Source organism: Zalophus californianus, chromosome 12 (genome assembly GCF_009762305.2).
Source record: "Zalophus californianus isolate mZalCal1 chromosome 12, mZalCal1.pri.v2, whole genome shotgun sequence".
Lineage (NCBI taxonomy): Eukaryota > Metazoa > Chordata > Mammalia > Carnivora > Otariidae > Zalophus > Zalophus californianus.
The window spans coordinates 59,155,435-59,177,818 of NC_045606.1; the positions used below are offsets into that span (position 1 = coordinate 59,155,435).

Genomic DNA, 22,384 nt, shown 5'->3' on the forward strand with positions numbered 1-22,384 from the left:
GGTGGATGCTGCCATAACTCCTGTGTGATATCAATAACCCACGCTAGTGAAGCCAATGAGGTAATTTTCCCTGAAGCTCTAAATATAATTTAACAAGTTAAACACTGTAACATTGTGGTGAATGTGCTATTAAGGGACTGTAAATTGCTTACCAAAGCATCAATAAACACAGTGCCCTAAAGCGAGGGGCTGTTAAGACTTTATAATCTAAAGCAGCACTTGGAGTATCACCCCGAGGCTTTAGCTTCACGTCAGATAAAAACAAAGCGGCTGAAGTCTTTAGCTGATGCCAAATGTACGCAGGAACACAACAAGCTTTAGGGGGTAATTACTTTGTGAGTGCTTGATGTGGATTTGCTGGGAAACACATCTGTTATCGAATTTGCCAGTGATTAATAGGATTCTTCCATTTCCCCAGAAAGTGGGGAAGTCAAGCGGCTGCTCCTAAGTGCCAAGGCAGTTGGTATGTGGCCCCTATAGTTTCATGCTGTCATTTTCTTGGGATAAGAACAAGAGTTTCAGTATAATCTACTGTCACACCTTGGGTTTTACCCTATAGGATTATGTGTGTAGAAAAATATTTCGTGTAATTAAATTATCTTTGGTGTTGTTGAAAGGGTGCCGAATTTTAAAAGTTAAATGGCCTCCGTTGGAAGCGAGATGATTCCTATTTTAGATTTTGCAAGCCCTAAAACTTCTTGCCCCTTCCCTTTCCTTCCCCAGATGTGCACCCACCGTAGTCAAATCCTTTCACAGAACACACTCCTTCTGCAATTCCTTCTCAGGTTCATATCCTCAGCCAACTGGTGACTAACCCTTTTTGTGTTTTAACTGTTATCCAGAGTATTTGGTCTAAAGTATTTGCATTTGAGTTCTGGAAAGCTCCTAGCATTTTACAAACGTTACCTCATTAATCACACAGCCATCAGACTGACAGTGTTTGCCTTATATTAAAAGTGGTGGAAAAAAGAAAGCTCCGAGTGGCCCAGAGACCTGACCAAGGTTGCATGGTGAGTTGGGGGAGAGAGGGAGAGAACTGACCATCTCAGACTATTCCATCCCCTAGCCCCCACCCCCTGTCACTGCCCAACACACTCTCTGGGGTAGGGCCTTCAGGTCTGCATGATGTCAGGGTCACCTCTGTGATTTCTAACTGTTCTGTTCTTTATTTTTGACTAGCTATCTGAGTTGTATCTTAAGCTTGAACACAAAAAGTTCCTTTTCTTTCTATATCATCAGGGCTATCCCAAGATTATGGGGACTTTCTACCTTGTGCCCTTGGGCTCTAGTATGAGATTCTAATTCCCTGATGACAGGCAGTAACTGTGAGGGAAGGATGCATCACTGGGGTTCAGAACAACACGCAGAAGGCTCTCTGTTCATACACTACCATGGCCAGGTAGAAACTCAGCTCTCAGCTGGGCAGTCTTGAGCCTGCCCCCTCTCCCTTTTCAGCCCCATCCTTCAGCCCCGTGCCATGTTGTCTGGGACTTCGTCTGCTCATTTGGATGCATCAGGCTTCCTGCTGCCTGGGCTCATCAGCACGAAGGTTAGGAAGATGGTGAAGGAGGGAGATGATGCAGGAATATTTGATCTGGGCCTCATAGTCCACTAGGGATGGCTTGGGTCCTGGGACTTTGGGAATTCATTCTCTGTGGTGAAGTATGAGGTGGACAAGATCCAGGAAATACTTCTTACACATAGATTACTAAAACTGTTTCCAGCTGGGAAACAGGTCACCGGCCAGAAGTTTCCACTGATGCCAGTCATCCAGGCTCACTAGTCATGTATCCCCAAGCATGGCGGGCGTAATTCAGTTTTCTTTCCTGGCTTTCTTCATACCTGTAGGATACACTCAAAGTGAACTACTTACATCTTGATGACAAATTATAAAAACACTAAGATCAAACAGTTGTCTAAACGAGAACAACTTCATCTCACTTCTGAGTGGCTTTAGTTAATTTCCAAAATCTGTAGTGGTGTAGGACACCCGCCTTCTCACCCATCCCTAATTTATTTCTTAAAACACAATCCAAATATCTCATGGGAGATGCACCATAACTTTCCTTTCTTTCAAGTAATGCATTTTTGTGTAAACATGTTGTTTATGAAAGAACCTTTTATGGATGCTTTGTGTTGCCTTTGTGTTGCTCAAGAAAATACATTTTAAAAGAATTCTCCCCAGCCTGGCATGTAATGTTTCATTAGCCAACATAACCTTGTTTATTTGCTTTTTAAAATTTTATTTGGGAAAGGAAATCAATTTGCACCCCTGACATGCTGCCAGGTTCCTGTTTATAAGCGCACAATAGGCAGCTTGGAGGGGGCAAAAATATATAGTTTATGATTTCAGCATTAAGTATGACACAATCTGTATATGAAACCATAGAAGCAATAGTGTTTTCCTGTCCCTGCAGCCGTGCTCTGCAGTCTCAGCTTTTTATCAGAGTATTATCCAAGTGTGCACAGAATAAATGGTCCTAAGCATGCTGGGCACTTGAAGTTTGAGGAAGAATTGTGAGGACAAAAGGAGCTCTTTGCTGGTTTTTGCTTTTGTTGAGCAAATACTTGGAGCGACTGGCTGAGAGTCCGACTTATAACTGCACTGTGCTTTGGGGAGGCTTGACGTGTTCCTCCAGTGCCATTAAGAGTGTCCTCAGAATTTCTGCTGTCCCAGATCCCGAGAGGCTGCAGGGTGACCGGTGGGACCTGAGGACCGGTGTGTCCATCGTCAAAGAGAATCTCTTTCCCTTCAGTCTAAACCCTTACTGGCCATTCTGAGGAGATGGGCGTCTCTGGATTTGACCCTAACTCTTCCCTCTTTAGGGGGCCTGCCAGCTTTTTGCATCCCCAAGATGAAATAATTACCCTATTAGTCCAACATATCGAGGTCTGATTTAAACATGAAATAAAGCCACTCCCTCCACTTCGCAGAAATAAAACTCTAAAATCATTCATCATAGGGCGCCTGGGTGGCTCAGTTGGTTAAGCTACTGCCTTCGGCTCGGGTCGTGATCCTGGAGTCCCGGGATCGAGTCCCGCTTCGGGCTCCCTGCTCAGCGGGGAGTCTGCTTCTCCCTCTGACCCTCTTCCCTCTTGTGCTCTCTATCTCTCATTCTCTCTCTCTCTCAAATAAATAAATAAAATCTTTTAAAAAAAATAAAATAAAATCATTCATCATAGCCAAAACAGCACTGACTGAGGAGTCAAGAGATCAAGACTCTTGTTCTGTTTTTGCCTCCACTTAGATGTGGGCTGCTCTCCCCTGACCTCCGTTTTCTTTTCTGTCAAGTCAGGGAGTTGAGATTAAAGGCTCCCTATGGCATCTTCCTAATTTAAAGTTCTGAGAGCAGGTACTCAGAGGTTTGCTTAAAAAAATCTTTTCCAGTCAGTTGGGCATCCCACAAGAAGAGTTCTTGATGACTTTAACCCCAGTAAGTGGAAGGGAAGAGAGGAAGGGGGAACAGGTGTGTTTTAACCTTGATAGCACTCCTTCGGACATGGAGCCTAAACCTTTATCAAAAGTGGAGGTATGACAGGCTGTTAGAATAAATGGGGTCACATACAAGACGGGGCATCTATGAGGGCCCCGAGGCTTTAGGGACTGGTTCTCCTAGGCCAGCAGAAGTGAGATCAGACTTTCTGCCTAAATGTTGTCCTTGTTTCTTAAAAAGAGAATGGAGGGTGAATTAGCTACCCAGAGAAGTCAGTATTTTTTTTAAAGATTTATTTATTTATTTTAGAGAGAGAGCACACGAGACAACAGGGGCAGTGGGAGGGCCAGGGAGAAGGAGAGAGAATCCCAAGCAGACCCCACACTAATCACGGAGCCCAACATGGGGCTGGATCTCACAACCCTGAGATTATGGCCTGAGCTGAAACCAAGAGTTGGCCCCTGAATGGACTATACCCCCCAGGCGCCTTCCCGAGAAGTCAGTATTATATGTAATTGCAGAACTAACATGTAGGCAAAGATGTTTAACCAAGGTAAGATAATACAAGAAATTCACATCTTTTGTGCTTCATCTTTTGTTCTGAACAAGCCTTTTACCAATGGTTACTAACCTTTCAAATGGCTTTTCATGCTCAGATTCTATGTGACGTTTAAGAGCAGACTTAAATTTTTAAATTCATCTGTAGGAGTTTGAAGCCTGTTTCATAAAATAATAAGCTATATAGGTGTGGAAAGACATCTGAAAAACATTTCTTTATACAGAGGCCTCACTGGCCTTCTTTAAAAGTAACCAGACAACATTCAGTTATTTAAAAAAACAAAAACTTATCTGTGTAGCAAAAATAAACGAACACACACACACACACACACACACACACACACACATTATCATTAGCTTATGGACGTGAGTATCAACACATGGGAAAGATGTGAAGCCTTTTGTCCAAGGACTCACTGAAAGCTCCAACAATCTGGGTGTGGTTCTTATGTGGGTCCCTGACTCCCCTAAGATCTCATCTTATCTTTATTTTAGATTTAGAAATATTATTTCTTAGTCTATCAAATAACTGGTGACTCGTTCCTCCTTGAGGTCGTCAGTAGAGCGCTGGCACAAGAGGATGCACATGAAGTCCAGAGGCAAAAATAGAGGATGTTCAAGTTGCCAAAGACCAAGGACCTGTAGACTTGGTGTTCTAATACAAGAGTGAGAGGTTTCTGGGAGAGATTCTTTAGACAGAGACATTTCCTTGGCATTAGTGCTTCTATTTAGCAAGCCAACCCATAAATCCCGACTGTCTAGAGTAGAAAAATGCACCTTCCACATTCTCTCACTTTCCTGCCATTTGACAACTTCGGTGGAAAGGAGCATTGAACTCAGCACTGTCACGGCTCTATGGTATGGAGACGCCAGGTGCCAAATTCTTCCCTCTGTGACGCCCACATAGAAAGCTGTTCTTCTTCCAACCTTGATTGTTTCACCAGGAGGAATGTAGACACATTGGAAGCTGTGTCCTAAAAGTGAGACCTTGTTTTGAGGGTGTGTCACTGGGTTCAGAGGAGTCGTGCTTGCCCCAGCTCATCCTTGTGGGGTGGAGCGGGGTTACTTGGGCACACTGTGGGACAGGCTTCGCTCTGCCTTATATTGTTTTTATCAGGCTCATCATGATTTGTTAAGCACACGGATAAATGCAGAGCAGGTTCAGTTAGTGACGGTCCTGCCCTTACGTGGTTTAAATTAGAAAGGAAATAAACATACAGGTAACATTTTTTTTTCCAAGTCATCGTGGGGGGTGTGCAGTGCAAACGCTGTCACCGTGTCCCAGTGGGGTTTCTGATCTTCTGGATCTCTTGTAAATCATAATGTATGTATATATATTATATAATGTGTGTCTGTATACTATAATGTGTGTGTATGTGCATGTGTATAGAGAAAATATCTGGAGAAAGAGAGAGTGAAATACTAGTTTTTTTCTGCATGTTGGGATGGTGGGTGATTTTGTTTCTTCCCGCTTATTTTTTTTCCTCCTAAATTTTCTCTCATGAGCAAGTATATTGCTTGTGAAATAAAATAATGCAAGTTTAATCACAACATACTTGTACTAGATATTTTCCATCTAGGCCCATTCTTCCCCTTTTCTACTTTGCTCTCTGCCCTGAAAAGCTGATCTTTAACCTGTATTTTCCTGTTGGATTTGGGCCATTGGCCACAGAACTACCATCGCAGGGTCCAGAGGGAGAAAAGGGAGCCTGGGTGTCTGTTCTCCCAGCTGCTTCAGTTAGTTGTCTTCTTTGACCAAGGGTCACAGGTCTTGCCAGGTGCCCTGTCCACACAGCTCTGTCGTCCCTGGTCTCCTGCTAACTTCTCTCTCTCTCTTTCTCTCCCCTGAGGTCTGGTAGCCTTTCCCTTCTCTCACTTCTGTAGGCCTAGGGATGCTAACAGCTCCCCACTGAAATTGGCCCCAGGGTACTGCACTATGGCTTGTGGCTTCCCTGCACTCTGCCCACACCTTTGCAAATAGTTCCTTTATTAATCACACTTCAAATTATACAATTTGAGTGTGCTGTTTCCTCCTGGCATCCGGAGTGATACAGTAGTCAAACTCTCCCATTGAAATTGTGCATGTATCTGCAGCAAGTCTGCCCAGACTAACTAAAGCATCAGTTTCTTTCTGTTTGACTAGAATTTTATCAACACTGTGAGATAATAGTGTCTGATGGTACAATAGAGTGAAATGAGATTTTAGAAATTAAGGAATGTGAAAGCTTCAAAAGACTGGTATGGGAAAATGAATTCATGACTTTTAGGAAGTATTTGCAAAATGTGTCATCCCGGGGAGAAAGAGATAAAAGAGATTTCTGGTGGTAAAAAAAAGGAGTCATTGGATTTTTCTGTGTTTTTTCTGTTCTTGCATATTGTTTTAAGCATAGGGATCAGAAGCGGTTTGGTGCTTTTGGAGTAAGTGAGGAAGGAATGGATGTGATAAATGGGAAAGGATGAGCTCAGTAAGGGAAATGTGGATTCAGGGAAGCAGAGTTGTAATTTTGGAGGGCCCAGCCTTAGACGCTGGGCTCATTGGGAGGGAACATTTGAGCAAACATTTGGAAGAGGTGACAGAAGGAGCTGGGAGGATAATGAGAAGAAACATTCCCATTGCAGGGGCGCAGCCAGTGCCAAAGGCTACTGTATGTTAGCACAACATTAGGGAGGTCAGCACATGTCTAGAACAGAATGAATAAGGTAAGGAAGGACTAGTAGGAAATGAAATCAGAGTGGTCATAGGTGGTATCATGTAGGTTTGGGGATGTACCTTGTATGCCTTGTAAACATGGAAATCTTCTCATTGACCCCCATTGCACTTTTCTGGACTCCTAAGGATGCAGAGAACCCAAATTACTGGTAGGAATTCTTATTTTAAAAATCACTCTTTCCAGAAGTTTCTTTAAGGACTGTTGCATCCAGTGGTGTCCAGTGCCCCTATGCTACACACCAAGTGCTGTTTGGCTTGGTATGGTCAAGATAAAAATGTTATCTCTATTAGGATTTCATCAAATAAGACAGACTAAATCATTGATTTCCTGTGTTGCATTATGTAATTTGGTTTTTGGTCTCAGACTTAACAAACACTGGTAAGCTATGATTCAGTTTGCTTGGAAGCAGTGGCGACTGAAGTGAACTTGTCTTCCAATAAAACATCCACTTCCCAGGATAGAAATATGCTGCTTAATTAATATTGATCATTAGCACAGCATAGCAGTAACTTCTGTTTGTAAAGTATCGAACAATTTACAAAGCAAGGCCATTCATGGCAAGCCACCTGACGGGTTCCACCAGAAGTGAAATGAAGGGCAAGAACTCTTATTCTCTATTGTTTCAGAGGAGGAAGTCTATCTTGTAGCACATTTTCCTTCCCACTGAAGATCACATTTCTATTTTATGTTAAGAGCGTGCTGTTGCCAAATATTCAGGAATGCAGATACCCAACCAATGCTCCAGGCAGGGGAGTTTTCGCGCAAATTCATCTTAGCAGCCAGCCCTACCCTCCAGCTCTTTTGGCCTGGAGAGAAGAGCTGAGGAGGGGGGGGCTTAGGGAAGGCAAAGGCAAAATCTCTTAGATCTGCAGTATACCATTAGCAGCTACATTTATATTTCTGGTCATTAAGTATTTGGTTCTCTTTGAAATGCTGAGGAAACAGACCCTCAGCGTCCTTGTGGTAGTTTTAGATGCACTCTTAATTTTAGTAATTTTACATTTTCTGGGGAGAAAGGAAGAAAGATGTGTTTAGCAATTCTAGAACGGGCCATTTGCCTCTTGCGTGGCTATGCCAGGTTCTTGGTGTGCCTCCTCAGCATTTCCCTGTATGCTCAGTGCCCCTTTCGCAATATTCAGGAACCTTTTCCTCCCTGTGTCATGCAGAGATGTGAGCCTGATAAGGCCATTGGTGCCATTCACGTCCCTCCCCCATCCCTGCCTCAGGACCCCAGTTCCTTCCTTGTTTGTCACCATTTCACTCTGGCGTTTCCCTGTCTATTTTCCAGTTACTTAGGGAGGCCTGTCTTGCCTCACTTCAACCAGTGATTTGAATTGACCAAACACAGCAATTTGAGGAGACTGTTGTGCTGTTTCTGGCCTCTCTCTGTTGATAGGACTTACGAGGATTCAGATCAGCGAATGTTATCTCTTTGTATCTCAGGCTTAAGATGACCGTGTGCCCAACTTAGACGACAGGAAATTGTAAATTGATTGCTCCTTATTCCTGTATCATCACCTCGGAAATTATGATTCATTTCTCCATTTGGTCATTGGTTGCCTAGTTCATTGTTGGCCCTGAGCTGGGCGCTAGTGATAGAAAATGAGACAGACACTTTCCCTCCCTTCCAGGAATTTATAATATGTAACTGGAATTGATAATGATTAAATATATATATATATATATAAAATCTCACTGGAAATAATCATGGTAAACATTGTGCCTTATGACACATGCTATAAAGGAAAGGTTTGGGGTGCTGAAGTAGAAAATAACAGGGGGTTCCTTTAGTTAGGGAGGTAACATTGAGAAGGCGATATTTAAGGTGAACCTGAAATGAAGAGAGGAAAGCGGTTTTTCCAAGAATGAGGGGATGTCAGAGGAGAGGAGAGCAGGGGAGGTAGGATAATCCATGTTATTAAAGCTCTTTTCAAACCATTACTGTATCTTTGCTTTATAGTTAAAAGGAAGCAGGGGCATACTGTCCTCATTTGTACTTGAGAAAAACACTATCTGTCTATCAACCAATTTTATTTTGCTTGGAGGATGGGACTTAGCTACGCAGAGAGCAGACTCTGGGCCTGGAGAAAGTACTTGTAAAGGTGTGAAGGGGAGAATTTGAGCTCCTTAGTTGTGTGGTGAGTAGAGAAGTGTGGCTGGAGTGGAGGCTTGGCAGAGGGGACAGGGGTGAGAGGATGAGGCTGGATATATAGTGCCTTTGAAGGCAAGGCTAAGAGGGGGCTGTAGCGTTGCTAAGCAGTGGGGAGCTCTGGGAGGTTTTAGAGTTAAGGTGTGGCATCGGGAAAGTGCTGATTCATACCAGTTAATTGGATCGTGAGGTCTGGAGAGGTCTGGGAGGGACCAGAAGGTTTGGAAGCCAGGAGGACAGTAGGAAGCTATAGCGTGATCAAGATAGGGGGTAGTCAAACTCTGGAGCTCATGGGATAGCAACGAAAAGACATGTGGGAATCATTATGAAGGCCAAATCAAGAGACTAAGGAATTGAGCAAGATCATGTACCTAATGGTGGAGCTCACAGGAGAACGCAGACCCATTGACAAGCCCTGCACCGTTTAGGCAGTGGCTTCATTAGCTCTAGATGATGTGTCCCTCTTTGTCTCTATTGCCTGTGTAAGTAAAGGTAATTTTGAGATTCATTTGTTTTTCATTCCCCTCTGTCCCTAAATTTCCATATTCCCTCTAAACTATAGGCCTTCTGGGAGAATTCATACTTTTTCTTTTTTCTCTTTCCACAGCCCTAGTTACATTCCCTACACATTCATTCCGTAATAAGCTTCTATGAGACAGGTACTTTATTAGGGCTGGGAACAGCTATGTGAAATGGGACCTGGTTCCTGTTGTCAAAGTCTTCACAGCTAGAAGGGGAGGACTGATCTTAAAAATAAGTAAATATACCAATGTGTAATCAGAACTTTGGAAGAAGCATTTATGGGATACAATGGAGGACAAAGGAATGGTTACTTGATTCTACCTAGTGTAGAGGTAGTGTTAGCATTGGTTGCGATCATGATAATGGTAATGATAATTATAGTAATGGCTACTAACATTTATTGGACATTTAATGTATCCAGCATTGTACTAAGTTCTGCATTTGTATTACCTAACTTAATATTTATAAAAATCTTACAAGATACAGTTGTTCCTCTTTAACAAATGAGAAAACTGAAGCAAAGAGAAGCAGTAAACTTGCTCAAAAGCACGTCATTCATTTATTCACTGAATAATTGAATTTTTTGCACATCGACAAGGTGCACGCCAAGGAGCAGGCACTGGCTGTCCTCAGATGAACGTGGTGTATTCCCTAGTCCAAGTTTGACAGAGGAAACACTTGCGGAAATAAGTCAGGCTCTTTAATGGTGGTGTGGGAAAGGTACCGTGGGAGCACAAAACAGGGAACAGCTGATGGGGCCAGAAGGAGTGGGAGAAGGCTCCACAGAGGAGGGGACATCGGCCCTGGATCTTGGATTGACTGCAAAGGGGAAATATTATGTGCAAAGGTAAAAAAGAAACATGAAGTGGTATGGAATAGTCAAGAAGCATTGAGGTCTGTGTTTGTGAGTGAGAGGGGAGAGGATAGAGAAGATGGGTTGCCAGGAGGTGATACGGGAAAGATTGATTGTAAAAGGTTCGAGTCATACATCGGAGGTCGGGCCAGCAGAATTGTTTAAGTAGGCTGGTGCCACAGCTTTCTTGAGGAAGACTCTTGAGAAATGAGGAACTTGACCAGTGAACAGTGAGTACAATATTTTCAGTGGCATTAGACTAGTTTCTAACTTCCAAGATATCTGTAGATGCATCAACCACAGACATGTGCTCAACTGTAATTCTAGTAACCTGAATGAAGTGGCATCATTTCCTTCCTTTTAACCCATATGATTATATTTAGCAGAGTTAACCAAGACAACAAAGCGGTAGGGAGAGGAGAGACACCGACAGTCCACGGCCCTGAGAATCTGAACAGGAAAGAGCAGGATCTCTGAGAGACACCCAAAAACTGTTTCTCACAGTCGAGGGTGGCACCTGAGAAGACATTTACTGTCTTGAGCATTTTACTACAATATTAAATGAATAGCTATAAAATTCTTACAGGGATGGTTCAGGGCTCTGTTGTCTAAACCAAGTATTAGAAAGGATGACAGAGGTCTGGAGTTGGAGGAGAGCACAGGCCGGTCAGACGGATCTTGCTGCTCCGTATCCTGCAGACTCGAGTCTAGAGCCCCACTGCGAGGTGGGGCTGCCTACTGCCTGGAAACGGGTGAGTTGCAAAAGGCCACTGAGGGTCACATCAGTGTGCAAGCTGCCTTTCTACTCACTGTAAGGGAAGTTGCCTCGGAAGTTGAACTTGATTCAAACATCAGAGAAATTATCTCTTTCTCAGCCTTTTTAACAACTCTGGGAACTGTTGAAGAAGGTGAACTAACATCAAAGAATGAGTGAGTGAGAGTTGGTTGTTTTGATAGTTTGATAAAAGTATCGTTCAGCAGTTTTTGAACCACAGCTTTCTTTCCTAATCTTAATCTTCCCTGTTCAGTGTAAACCAGTCTAAAAAGACTTAGGCAGACAACATGACATTAAGACAAGGATCACTAATCGATAACTTTGAAATGAATTAATGGGGTATTCCCAGGCTTTTGTACGTATGAAGATGGTGGTGATGACATAGACCCAAGTTAGTGGTATGACTGTAATTCTCAGGATCACATACCAGAATTAATAACTTCTTTTAATGTCCCTAGAAAGGATATTAGGTACATTTTATTTTTTGCCATGCCATTTTCCACTAGAAAATATTTTTACAGCAAGACTGTAGAGGCACATTTGGCTTAATAGGTAAGAGCCTGGACTCTGAAGCCAGATGGCCTCGATCTGAGCTCCTCCACTTCTTAGTGGTATGACTTTGAGCAAGTTACTTAACCTCCCTGTGCTTCAGTTTCCTCATCTATGAAATGAGGATTAATAGTCCTATCTACCTCCTAGACTGATAAGGATTAAATGAGTTTTCTGACATATGGCAATGCTGTGTAAGTGCCAGCCATTATTAGTAATGTTTCTATTAAAATCCATCATGGGGAGTAACCACCCAAAATGAACACAACTCTCTGAGCTTCACATTTGGAACTAAACACTATAGTAAAAGGAGAAAAAGTACATGTATGCAGTTGGCACTATGCTGGGGCATCTGTCATCTCATACAATACTCATTACAACTCTGTCCATTAGAGGATTATCTCTATTTTAAAGATGAGGAAGGTATGGCTCAGAGAATTTAACATGCTCCAGATGACATGGAGCTAATCTGAACTTGAGCCCTATTCTGGTGCTCATGTTTTCATTCTGTACCATGGTTCCCCTTAGAATTCTTCTGGGATAAGTAGCAAACTCTGAAAAAGCAGAATTTAAATGTGCATGTCACAGCTGGGGTTGTCACAGTACTCCTTCCCCACTTGCAAAGGTTGCCTGAGATGGTTTCTTGTCTTATGTTCTTCCTCTTTCATCTTTCACTGTGCGGCTGCACTAAGGAGAATATTATGGAGAGAGAGGCAACTGGCATGGCCCCTGGTCTCCTTCCCAACCCCACCATGTCCCCTCTAATACTTCTCTGTCTCCTCTGTCATGGAGCAGCTTGTCCTCTTAGTAGGATTCAAAATATTCACGCTGGTATTCCAGCTCCTGAGAGCACCAGAGAGGGGGAGTCAGAATCCTTCTAGAATCCTTCCTAGACCTCCAGAAAACTTAGTCTCTTCTGGAAGGTTAGAACTTTTCTTATCCTGTGAATGTCTCAGACATCTTTTGGGTGCAATTCATGGATGTTCATATCTGGGAAGTTCTGAAAGTCTTCATAACTGCCCGGGCATCATTAAGATGCAGACAATTCCAAGATTGCACAACTCGACTTGTAAACGCGTGTCGGGATGACCCTGGCTCTTTATAGAGAAACCCATAAAGTCTCCACACCTTGGCAGTTGGACAGAATATAGATTTGAAGATAACATTTTGGGACCTTATGGGAATCAACAACCTTTTCCTTGTATGCTCCCAACTTTTACTTTCATTTGTGGTCCACTGCCCTTCATCCCTCATTACCACACCCTGAAATTATAGGTATTTGTAAGAACGTATATTCATATACATCGGGTTGTTTTTTTGCATATTGTATTCCAAGCCCATGCATGCAGAAAGACAATTACCACTCTACCTCAAGCTCACTGAGTATGCAATCAAGGTTCATTATGCCCCCGGTTCTCATCCCATTCACACCCTTTATGTCTCAGAACAACAGTGAATGGAGAGCAAGGTATATGGCAGGATATGAAGGGAGGAAGTCAAAGGAACATGCAGAGAAATTGGAACCAAAGAGTGAACAAGTTAGGTGAAAATAGTTTGTGGAATTTTCATCTTTGAAGTTTGAGAAATTTTACTTTGTGTTGGATCCATTTCTTGAATCATGATCCCTTGGGTCTGGCATAAAGCTGTAATTTTCAGAAGGCTCATTTCTGCAAAAGCTTATGGTTATGGAGAAAAATCAGTGTTTGTAGGCCCATGAATCAGAGCCTAAAAAGTCTGTTTGGATATTTAAGGTCTCATAAAATGTAACATCGAGAGAGACTTGTGGAGTATCAGAGCCGGAAACAATCATGAAAACCAGGTAGTCCAGCCCCCTGCTTTTAGCGATGAGGCTACAGAGCTGAGGGAGGTCGAGTGATTTATCCAGGTTACATGGCTGCAAGGAGGGGTGGAGAGCCAGGACTAGAACAGACCTAAGCCAGTATATTTCCAACATTATCACATATTACTAATCATCTAGAAACACTGAGCCAAAGTATGAACCATGGATCATAAGTGAGAGAGTCTTAGCAATAGAAGAGACCTTGGAGGTCATGTAGTGCCATCTTCCTCCTGATGCAGAAATCCTCTTGGTGACATCCTTGACAGATGGCCACTATTCTCTACTGGCTTAACTCTGATGCCAGAAAACTCAGTGCTTTACAAGGCACCTTGTTTTGCCTTTGGACAAAAGGTCAAACTTGTATTTTTAAAAGATCAGTCCAGAAGGAGTGAGGGTGGCCAGAGGTGAATGACATATTTTTAGTGATGGTGAGGAATTTTACTCTCTTTATCATCTTAAAATGAGGATAATAATAATGCTGACCGTGTAGTGTCATTGTGCGGATTAGAGGTGCAGTTTATAGAGCATCTACCATGGTGGTTGCTTCAAAATAAGAACTCAAATTATAGTCATCATTGACTTTTATCATCATGATCCCATTTTTTTGAAATTATGCCCTCTGGAGTAACATAGACTATGTCTAATCCCACAAATATTTGAAAGCAGTTAGCATGACCCTCTAAGTCTTTTCTTCTTCAGACTAAATATTCCCTGATTCTTCTATAGTTCTTCCTGTAATGCATTTTGGATGCCTTCATTGCTTTCATTCCCTCCTATTTGTCAATTTCCCCCTTAAAATGTGGTGGCCAAATGTGGTCAGTTCAACGTGCTCTACAGTGGAATAATTACTTCCCTTGATCTGGACATTGTACTTCTCCTACAGCAACCTAGATTTATGTTAGCATTTTTGAAGGCCAGATCACAAATTTGGCTCAAGTAAAACCTGACTCTACTACCCAGAACATTAGTTATGCCTCCCAACATTGTGTCAACTGCAGATTTGATAAGCATGATTTTTACATCTTCATCCAAGCTGTTGATAAAAATGTTGAACAAGAGAAGTCCATAGTCTGAGCCTCGAGGAACATCTCTGATCCTTCCCTGTATATTGACCCCCATCCGCTGGTTTGGTGACACTGTTTCATCAGCTCTAAATCTCTGCACCTGTACTAGCAAAAATAACTCCGCAAGATGTGGTCACTCGTTGTGTTTTTGAAATTGGATATTTAATTTATCCAGAGGTAAAATGCCATTCTTTTATCAATGAAGACAGGTTTTGAACCCATAATTGGGAAAATGTGAACTCAGAAAATAATTTCATGTTTGAGTTACTATGTAATGCTTAAAGGGGAAAAAAAATCATCTTCTCTTAATGTGAAATGATAATGCTTGCCTAATTGTTTATTTTTCCAAAACGTTTTGAAATTACTCTCTGGGTCTGGGGGAGGGAGTGTGGAGAATTTGTGGATTTCATGTGTGGTAGAAAAAAAAGATTATTGAAGAATTAGAATACAACTTTTAGGAGCCTTTTCCATCTCAGGTGGGGATCACAGAGACAAAGAGATGTCTTAAATGTTGGTGGGAGAGGATGTGAGGTATAGTCCTGCATAGTTTTTAAAATTCTTTTTAATGAGTCTCATTAAAGAGGCTGTTCTTTCTTTGATTTAACACACTTCCCTCTGAAGAAATCAAACCAACTTCTTTGTGCTACAGCACAGATCGGTTTTTCCTAGTTTTCATGGTGGAGATGGAATTGTTGTTGCCAACCTTTGAGCCAAAGTGCTCAAAGATTCAGAGCTCAGTTCTTGACATCTTCCTCTAAGAGCTCATTTAATATTTTCTCAAAGGCTTTACTTCCAGTCCACATCCCATGTTTGTGGGTTTCTTCTTAACTCTGGTCCTTTCTATTTCTCTAGCCCATAACCAAACAAGTACCTTAATATCTAAAACTCTATTACCGTGAGCATACTTCGAGATCTCAATAAACAAAAAGTTAGCACTCTCAAAAATCGACCAGGGAATAAAAGACCCCCTCATACTGAATATTTTAGGAATGTCATTTTATAGTTTACTCACTCACTCATTTACTCACTCACTCAGTATTTGTTGAGCACTTACTATATTCCAGGCACTGATCTAGGCAACAGAGGCAATGGGGAGTAAAATCAGATTTAGTCTCTTCTCATATTGTGCTTATGTTCTCTAGGAAGAAACGTGTTAATCAAACCAAGACTATTGTGAACTTGTAAAAAGTACTGCGAAGGAGAGGGTCCCCATCACTACAGAGGTCAGGGAAGTCTTCCTCACATGATGCTTAATCTGAGATTTGAAGGTCGAGTCAGGGGAGGGCCCAGGTAGCAGAAAACAGCATATCCCAAGCCCCTGTGCTGAAATGGAGCACGGGCAGTATGAGGGCAAGAACATGCTAGAAAGGTGGAGTGAAGAGCAGAGAGCAAGAGTGAGAATAGCATGAGATGAGCTGGGAGGTAGGAAGGGTCCCCTACAGGCCTTATAGATCACACAAAGAGTGCTCTCGGTGTCTTCTGAACCATGAAAGCCATCTAAGAAGCTTGTCGGGTGGGGGTAGGAGGGTGTGGTTGGGTAAGAAGAATTGTATAACGTGATTAGTTTTGTCTTTCGAAAAGATCACTGTGGCTGTGTATGGGCAAAAGGAGAAAGGGAAGCCATAGTGAGTGACAGATCAGTTAGGAGACTACTATCTAGTCCAGGAAAGGAGACGATGCTGGTTGGGTGTAGGTTGGCAGAAGGTGAAATGGAAAGATAGAAAGAGATGAAGGATGTGTAGGTTGAATTTGCAATACTAGGGGACTGCATATGGGGGTGATGGAAAAGAGGTATCAAGGGCAACTCAAGGAGGATTCATACATTTTATATCCTTCTTTGGCAATTTAAAGATTATTATTTTAAATTTTAGATTATGTAGCTGTACTCATAATCCCTGATAGCACAGCACAACAGAAATAATTCTAAAAAGGAAGTCTGAAATCCTTCTGTGCCTCAGATCTATTATTGGCAAAGTAGGTGACTCTGAGCAGGATGAAAAATTGTTGAGTATCTCCGAGGAATCCAAACAACAGAGGAAAAAAAGATATTTGTAATCGTTGACTTCATCAAGGCCTCATTAAGACCCAGGGAAATATGTTTGTTAAGGCTCACTTTTAAAAGAAGTAACACAATTATCTTTATTTTCATTATTATTTTAGTTCAATTCTCTATGTTTCCAGGCCCTATAAAAAGAACTTAAGCATATCCCTACACTGCCACTCCAACACAAATCACCATTTCCTTTCATCTTGCTTTAACCAACCACAGTATTTTCCCACGTCCGAGAAACCTTCCAGTGTATAAGAGGAGCCTTTGGACCACGTGTGTGTATAAAAGCCTGTTCATGCCTCTGGGATCCCACGATAACACAGTCGGCTCGCGGTCTAAACCAGGTGCCCAGTTTCCATCTGGACTCCTGACAAACTGTGTGGTCAGGATTTAGAAATCAGAAATCTGGGAAAGGTGCAATGTGATGGACACAACCACCCCAAATACCATATATGTTATCACCATCATTTAACACATAGTGCAGGAAATCCTGTTCTTTGCAGAAGAACTTCAAAGAACCACTTCTGGTTCTCCTGGGTAACATTTATTTTTTTCTTTGCTAACCCCAAAGCACAGACAGATATATATTTTCCCTCTAGTAAATTGCTAGTGACACTCCATTTCTTTCCTGCCATCCTCAACCCCATTGTCCAACTGACCTCTCGAATTTCACTACCCTTCTAGGCTGAGGAGCTGTGCTTAGCTATTTACAGAGGCCCACTTACTTACTTGGCATTACCCTGTACTTTCCCTTTCTTTTCTAGGCTCTGAATTTCTCACCTTTTAGCTCCACCATGTTGATGAGACTTCCTCTGCCCCCATGTGAATCCTCTTCTTTTGTCCCAGGAACTTTTTTTCTAGGAAGAGCTGTCTCTTAAGACAGCTTTACCTTGCATGTTTTACCTTGCTTTTGCATTTTAAACAAAGAAACCTTCTTTCAAGTCATCAGAAATAAACACATGATATTAGTTCCCTTAAGTGACTCAGATGTCTCATTTATGCCTTCACTAGTTTATTCATGCAGTGTATGTTTACTGAGTGCCTACTGTGTTCCAAGCACCACGAGAGAGAGTTACGAACACAAACATTCTACTTTCTAGAGTAAGACAGTGAACAAGTAAATGAATAAGCAGTCATTGTTCTGTATTCCATTATTCCATAAAAATTGTTAGAGATTGATTTTATGGACATGCAGCAGAAAGTTGCAACTTTTGCCCTTGGCATTGGATTCCAGATACCCGATCGTCTGTTCCAGTCATCCAACCTCACTCTCCAGGTAGTTGAACTTGGGTCATGAGTACCCAGATTACGATTTGGAAAAGTAGTAGTTTCCTGGGGAAAAAAAAGTAGGTCGTTGGCCACTCTCATAGGACTGAAAAAGAAACAATAACCCAGTGTGCGTGTCATTCAAAGCAGGATGCTGAGCAGTTCTTCACTAAATCATAGTATTGTGCACTTACCATGGACATCATTTTCAAATGCAGTATATATCACCAATTCAGAGAAGATATGCACCAAATGTCTCTGATATAAACCTCACATCAGGATGGCGACAGAGTGATTAGTGAACTTCAAGGTATTTTCTTATGTGCTTTACTGTTAGGGTAAATAGTTATTTTTCATCTGCTCATAGTTTTAAGTTATAACAAGATGGATGGATCCATGGCTTGCCAGAAGCCATAACTCTTTATTTAGTTGACATGACCAGATTCCTAATTTTGTCCTCTGAGAGCTTGAGAGTACAATAAAACATTGACTTCTTCTGACCTTCCCCTCTGTCTTCTCTGGGCAGAATATCTCGATGCATAACACAGTTGGTGGGGCCATGGCGGGGCCCGGAGCTCACCAGCTTGGCAGCACCCGGATGCCCAACCATGACACCAGCGTTGTGATTCAGCAAGCCATGCCGTCACCCCAGTCCAGCTCTGTCATCACCCAGGCACCTTCTACCAACCGCCAGATCGGGTAAGGAGACTTCCTCGGCTGTCTCTGGGGCCTGGCTGGAGCTCGGAGAATGTTCTCGACTTTCTTCTTGTTTCTGGTGCTCAGACTGGATGAGAGAGAAGTTGATGTTCCTGGTTGACGTGAGATCACCTGGCACTTAGAGTGATGCTTTTAAAGGGAGAAGGGAGGGGAGCCCCGATTTGGTGGAGACTATTTGATCCTGGACTTTGGGGGGCAAAGCAAGTCATTCTGTGTCATCATTTCTTCAGACAAGATTTGTGACTGTGGAAAACGCCTTGGGTGTTATGGAGAGCAGAGCATAGTTTCCAGGACAAATGCTTAAGGATGGTAGAGGGAAGTTTCACCAGCCCACTTTCCTCCCCAACAGAGTGTGTCCCTTTTTTCCTGAGATCTGCTAAGCACATCCCCTGGGTTTTTCATGTATTACCAGTCTTCCTTCCTCCGATGATTCTTCCTTCTTTTCCTTGTTAATACCTCTTTATTAGCTCTCCCCTTCCTCTGTATTGGTCCAGGCTCATTCCTGGTGTAGACAAAACAAAAAGAAAGTAAGCTGTTTCCCCCTCATTTATGTAAAAAAGACAATACTGTGGTATTGAGCAAAATTGGTAGAAAGCTCCTATCAGAATCCCAGACACTCTGAATTTTCACTTCTGAGTCTCAGGAGACAACTCTAGCCCCGGGCTACTCGGAGTGTGGTCTGAGGACCCAAAGCCTGGGCATGACCCGCTAGCTTCTCAGAAATGCAGAATCTCTGGCCTGCTTCCTTACCTTCAGGTTGATGGTGGTGTGTCTTCTTTCCACCCTTACGAGAGCAGAGTGAAGAGGAAATAAAAGATTTAAGAGCAGTCAGGTTCTTAGGAAGAAAAGGTAGTAACTTAAGCCAAAGTGCTCTGATAAATTTATATTGCTGGAAGCTGAGAACTGCTTGCTGTATGTTCCCAGAATTCTTTCTTTAAAATAGGAAAGGGAGCTTGTGGTGTTTAGTATGTGCATCAGAATTTAGTGTGAATATTCAGTTGAATATTGGATATGGTGATTAAAAAAAAACCCATTAGAAGCTGCCTGACAATTTGCCACTGTGTCTTTCCCCCTTTGTTTCTGTTTTTGTTTTCTTTAAAGATTTTATTTTTAAGTACCTCTACACCCAATGTGGGGCTTGAACTCACAGCCCCAAGATTAAGAGTTGCATGCTTTACCGATTAAGCCAGCCATACGCTATCCCCCTCCCCGCCTTTTTTTTAATGCTTGTAAGGATTTCAGATCAAGAGTGAACACCAGGAACAACATTGGCTTATTCCTCCTTAGAATGCCCTAGAAGGGGGGCAGGGAACCTTGTCTCTCACATTTCTCAACTTACCAGATGCGTTGTGATTTGCGAAGACCCATCTTAACAAAAGAGAGCTGTGGGCAATGACTGTTTTGTGAGTCTTTCATGGGTACGTACATTTGGTTTCCCATTTAAGAAACAGAATATTACTCTGGCCATTTGAATGCTTGGCTTTGTTGGAAGAAGCCAATACTAAATTAGCTAGTGTCCCTGTTAAATATTTCTTTTCTTTTCAAATGACTATGGGGGCAGATATTGCCACCATCTAAAGCAAGAACCTATAATACACTAGGAGAGTGGGGTGGGTTCTTTAAAGACAGCATCTAAATTTCAAGGGACTCTTTCACTCTAGTGGTTTGGCTTTGGGCAGACAATTCACAGTTAGGCCAGCTAATTATAATTATTTTATTTTTCTTTCAAGGGGAAAAAAACATAAAATGTGTTGGAGTTTACTAGCAGTTTTATAACATTCCTCCCCCCCTGGAGTTCTCCTGCCTCCCCCTCCCCCCACCCCAGCTACCCTCTTGGAGGTCCTTAGTATTGTTAGTACAATGCTGGTTTTTGTGAAACAATCTTTTAAGGGTTAGCACTCAATTCTAAGATGGGTGTTGACTCTGTCAATAATTTACCCAGCTGGCCCAGGGCTGTACAGTTGGGTGACATTTCTAGGCTGTGTCACTGTGCCTGGATGAGTGGGAGTGTTTTTCTGGTACATGTGACCTCCCAACCCACTCCATCTTCTCATTTACTCCCAATCCTGGGGTGTTGTGTGTCTCTCCTGGTGTGTTCTAGGAGATAATTGTCACTTTTGGGACTCTGTCTTATTGCCAAGCTTGAGGGAGGCTGCTGCTTTTCTTCAGATCCTTCCCTGTCGTGCTTACCATGTTGATTCCAACCCACACATCCTGTCATTTCCATTTTCTCCATGTGACCCATCCAAAACCTTGCCCGGATGACCATGGGGACTCAGCAAGGAACAACCCAACCCATCTCACCAGTGGATTCAGAATGAAACTCTAGGTGGTAACATTTGGGGATGGTTGACTCTTTTATTTCTCCCAGCAAAGAGGAAATGAGTACTTATTTTAAAACATGAGTTCCCTCTGGAGACTGTGTCTTTAAATGAGCATTTGAAATTGCAGATATTTTTTTTTTTGAGACTGCACAGAACCATATTGTAGTAATATTCTGATTTTTATCACAACCTCAAATATTTAAGTGTCAAAATCTGGCCAAGCCACCTGCAAATGTTTGCCATGGCTACTGGCCAACAAAAACAGCAAACAGCAATGAAAGTCTTCATTCAGGCTCAGCGCTTAAGCTGCATCCAAGCAGGGAGGCTGGGACCCACCTGTGCCCACGCACAGTGCTGTTTGCTGTGGCCAGTGGGTGTGTTCACGACTGGAACTTTGTGGGAGAGGGAGGGGGCCGCCTGTCTCCTGCTCCCCCTTTTTCCTTCCCTTCTCCCAGTGCTTGGCTTCTGCTGCCAACCTTACTTTTGCTTTCTTTTCTGCCCCTTCTTTCATGCTGTATTTAAACTTAGAGGCTTGAATGTATTGGGAGTGGTGTGGACAAGGAAGGGCTTGGAAATGGGAACAGCACTGGTGTCTGGGGAAGATTTGGGGGGACTAAATGTATGCATTTTTGTAAGCATTTGATTTTCATGCTTTTTGAGCAGGCGCTGAGCCAATGCAGACCAAAATGGGTGGAAATGCAAAAATCCAAAGAAATAAATGTAAAAGTAGGTAGATAAGCAACACAGGCAACGTCCATGCCGTCCCATATCACCCCCCACCATGCCCTATGCTCAGTTCTGTCAAAGTAATGCTGTTATCCCAATAGAAACTGGAGGTAAGTATAAATATCCCAAATTGCACTCGTGTGGTTAGGCAGGCTAGAAAAACACACGGCGCTAGAGAGTGTGGGAGGCATCCCCAAACTAGAGACTACTTGTGCTTAGTCAGACTGGCAGACGCTCTGTCGGGAAGAGTGTCTTTGGCTGATTGATGGTAGCATTTTAGGAGATAAGTTTTCCAGATGGAAAAAAAAAAAAAAAGAGTTGAGCCATGGGCTGTGGGGGAGACAAGTGAGACAGAAAACAAGCATGTGTTAAATATAGATGAAATCGATTCAGCCTTGGACCAAATATGTGGCAGATTCCAAGCAGTATCTCTGTTGCAGTCATTTTTATTAGATATCATGTAACAGGCTCATTAATTCAGGATTAAGTCAGCAGAACCTGGGAAAAATGGTAGATGAGCATGTAAGCGGTCACGTACATCCCTTTCTCTGTCTCTTACTCTCTCTTTGTCTCTCTCTGTCTCTCTTCACATGCGATGTTTTTGTAGGAGCCAATGAGCAGTTGAGGAGGTGGCTATAATCTTAATAGATCCCAGCCTTCCTAAAGAAGCCTATTTCTCTTTATGGAGTAAGTGTGAGCAGGTAATTCATGCTCAGTAATTCTTCAGGAGAGCAATGAAGATAATATGGAATGTGGAGATCTGGGAGGATGGACATGAGTACAGAATTCTGATAGGTTGTGGGAGGCACTGCCACTGTATTCCACACATTTTCTTCCTGTATTCTT

General features: G+C 42.5%; 1 protein-coding gene across 1 annotated transcript in view; it reads left to right on the forward strand.

Moving 5' to 3' along the window:
• The window catches only part of CREB5 (cAMP responsive element binding protein 5), a 376,944-nt gene that overhangs the window by 102,307 nt on the left and 252,253 nt on the right, over positions 1 to 22,384 (forward strand). Inside the window, exon 5 of the mRNA XM_027574286.2 lies at positions 18,298 to 18,470. Within this exon, the coding sequence (XP_027430087.1) occupies positions 18,298 to 18,470 (173 nt within the window). The remainder of the gene's footprint in view (positions 1 to 18,297; positions 18,471 to 22,384) is intronic.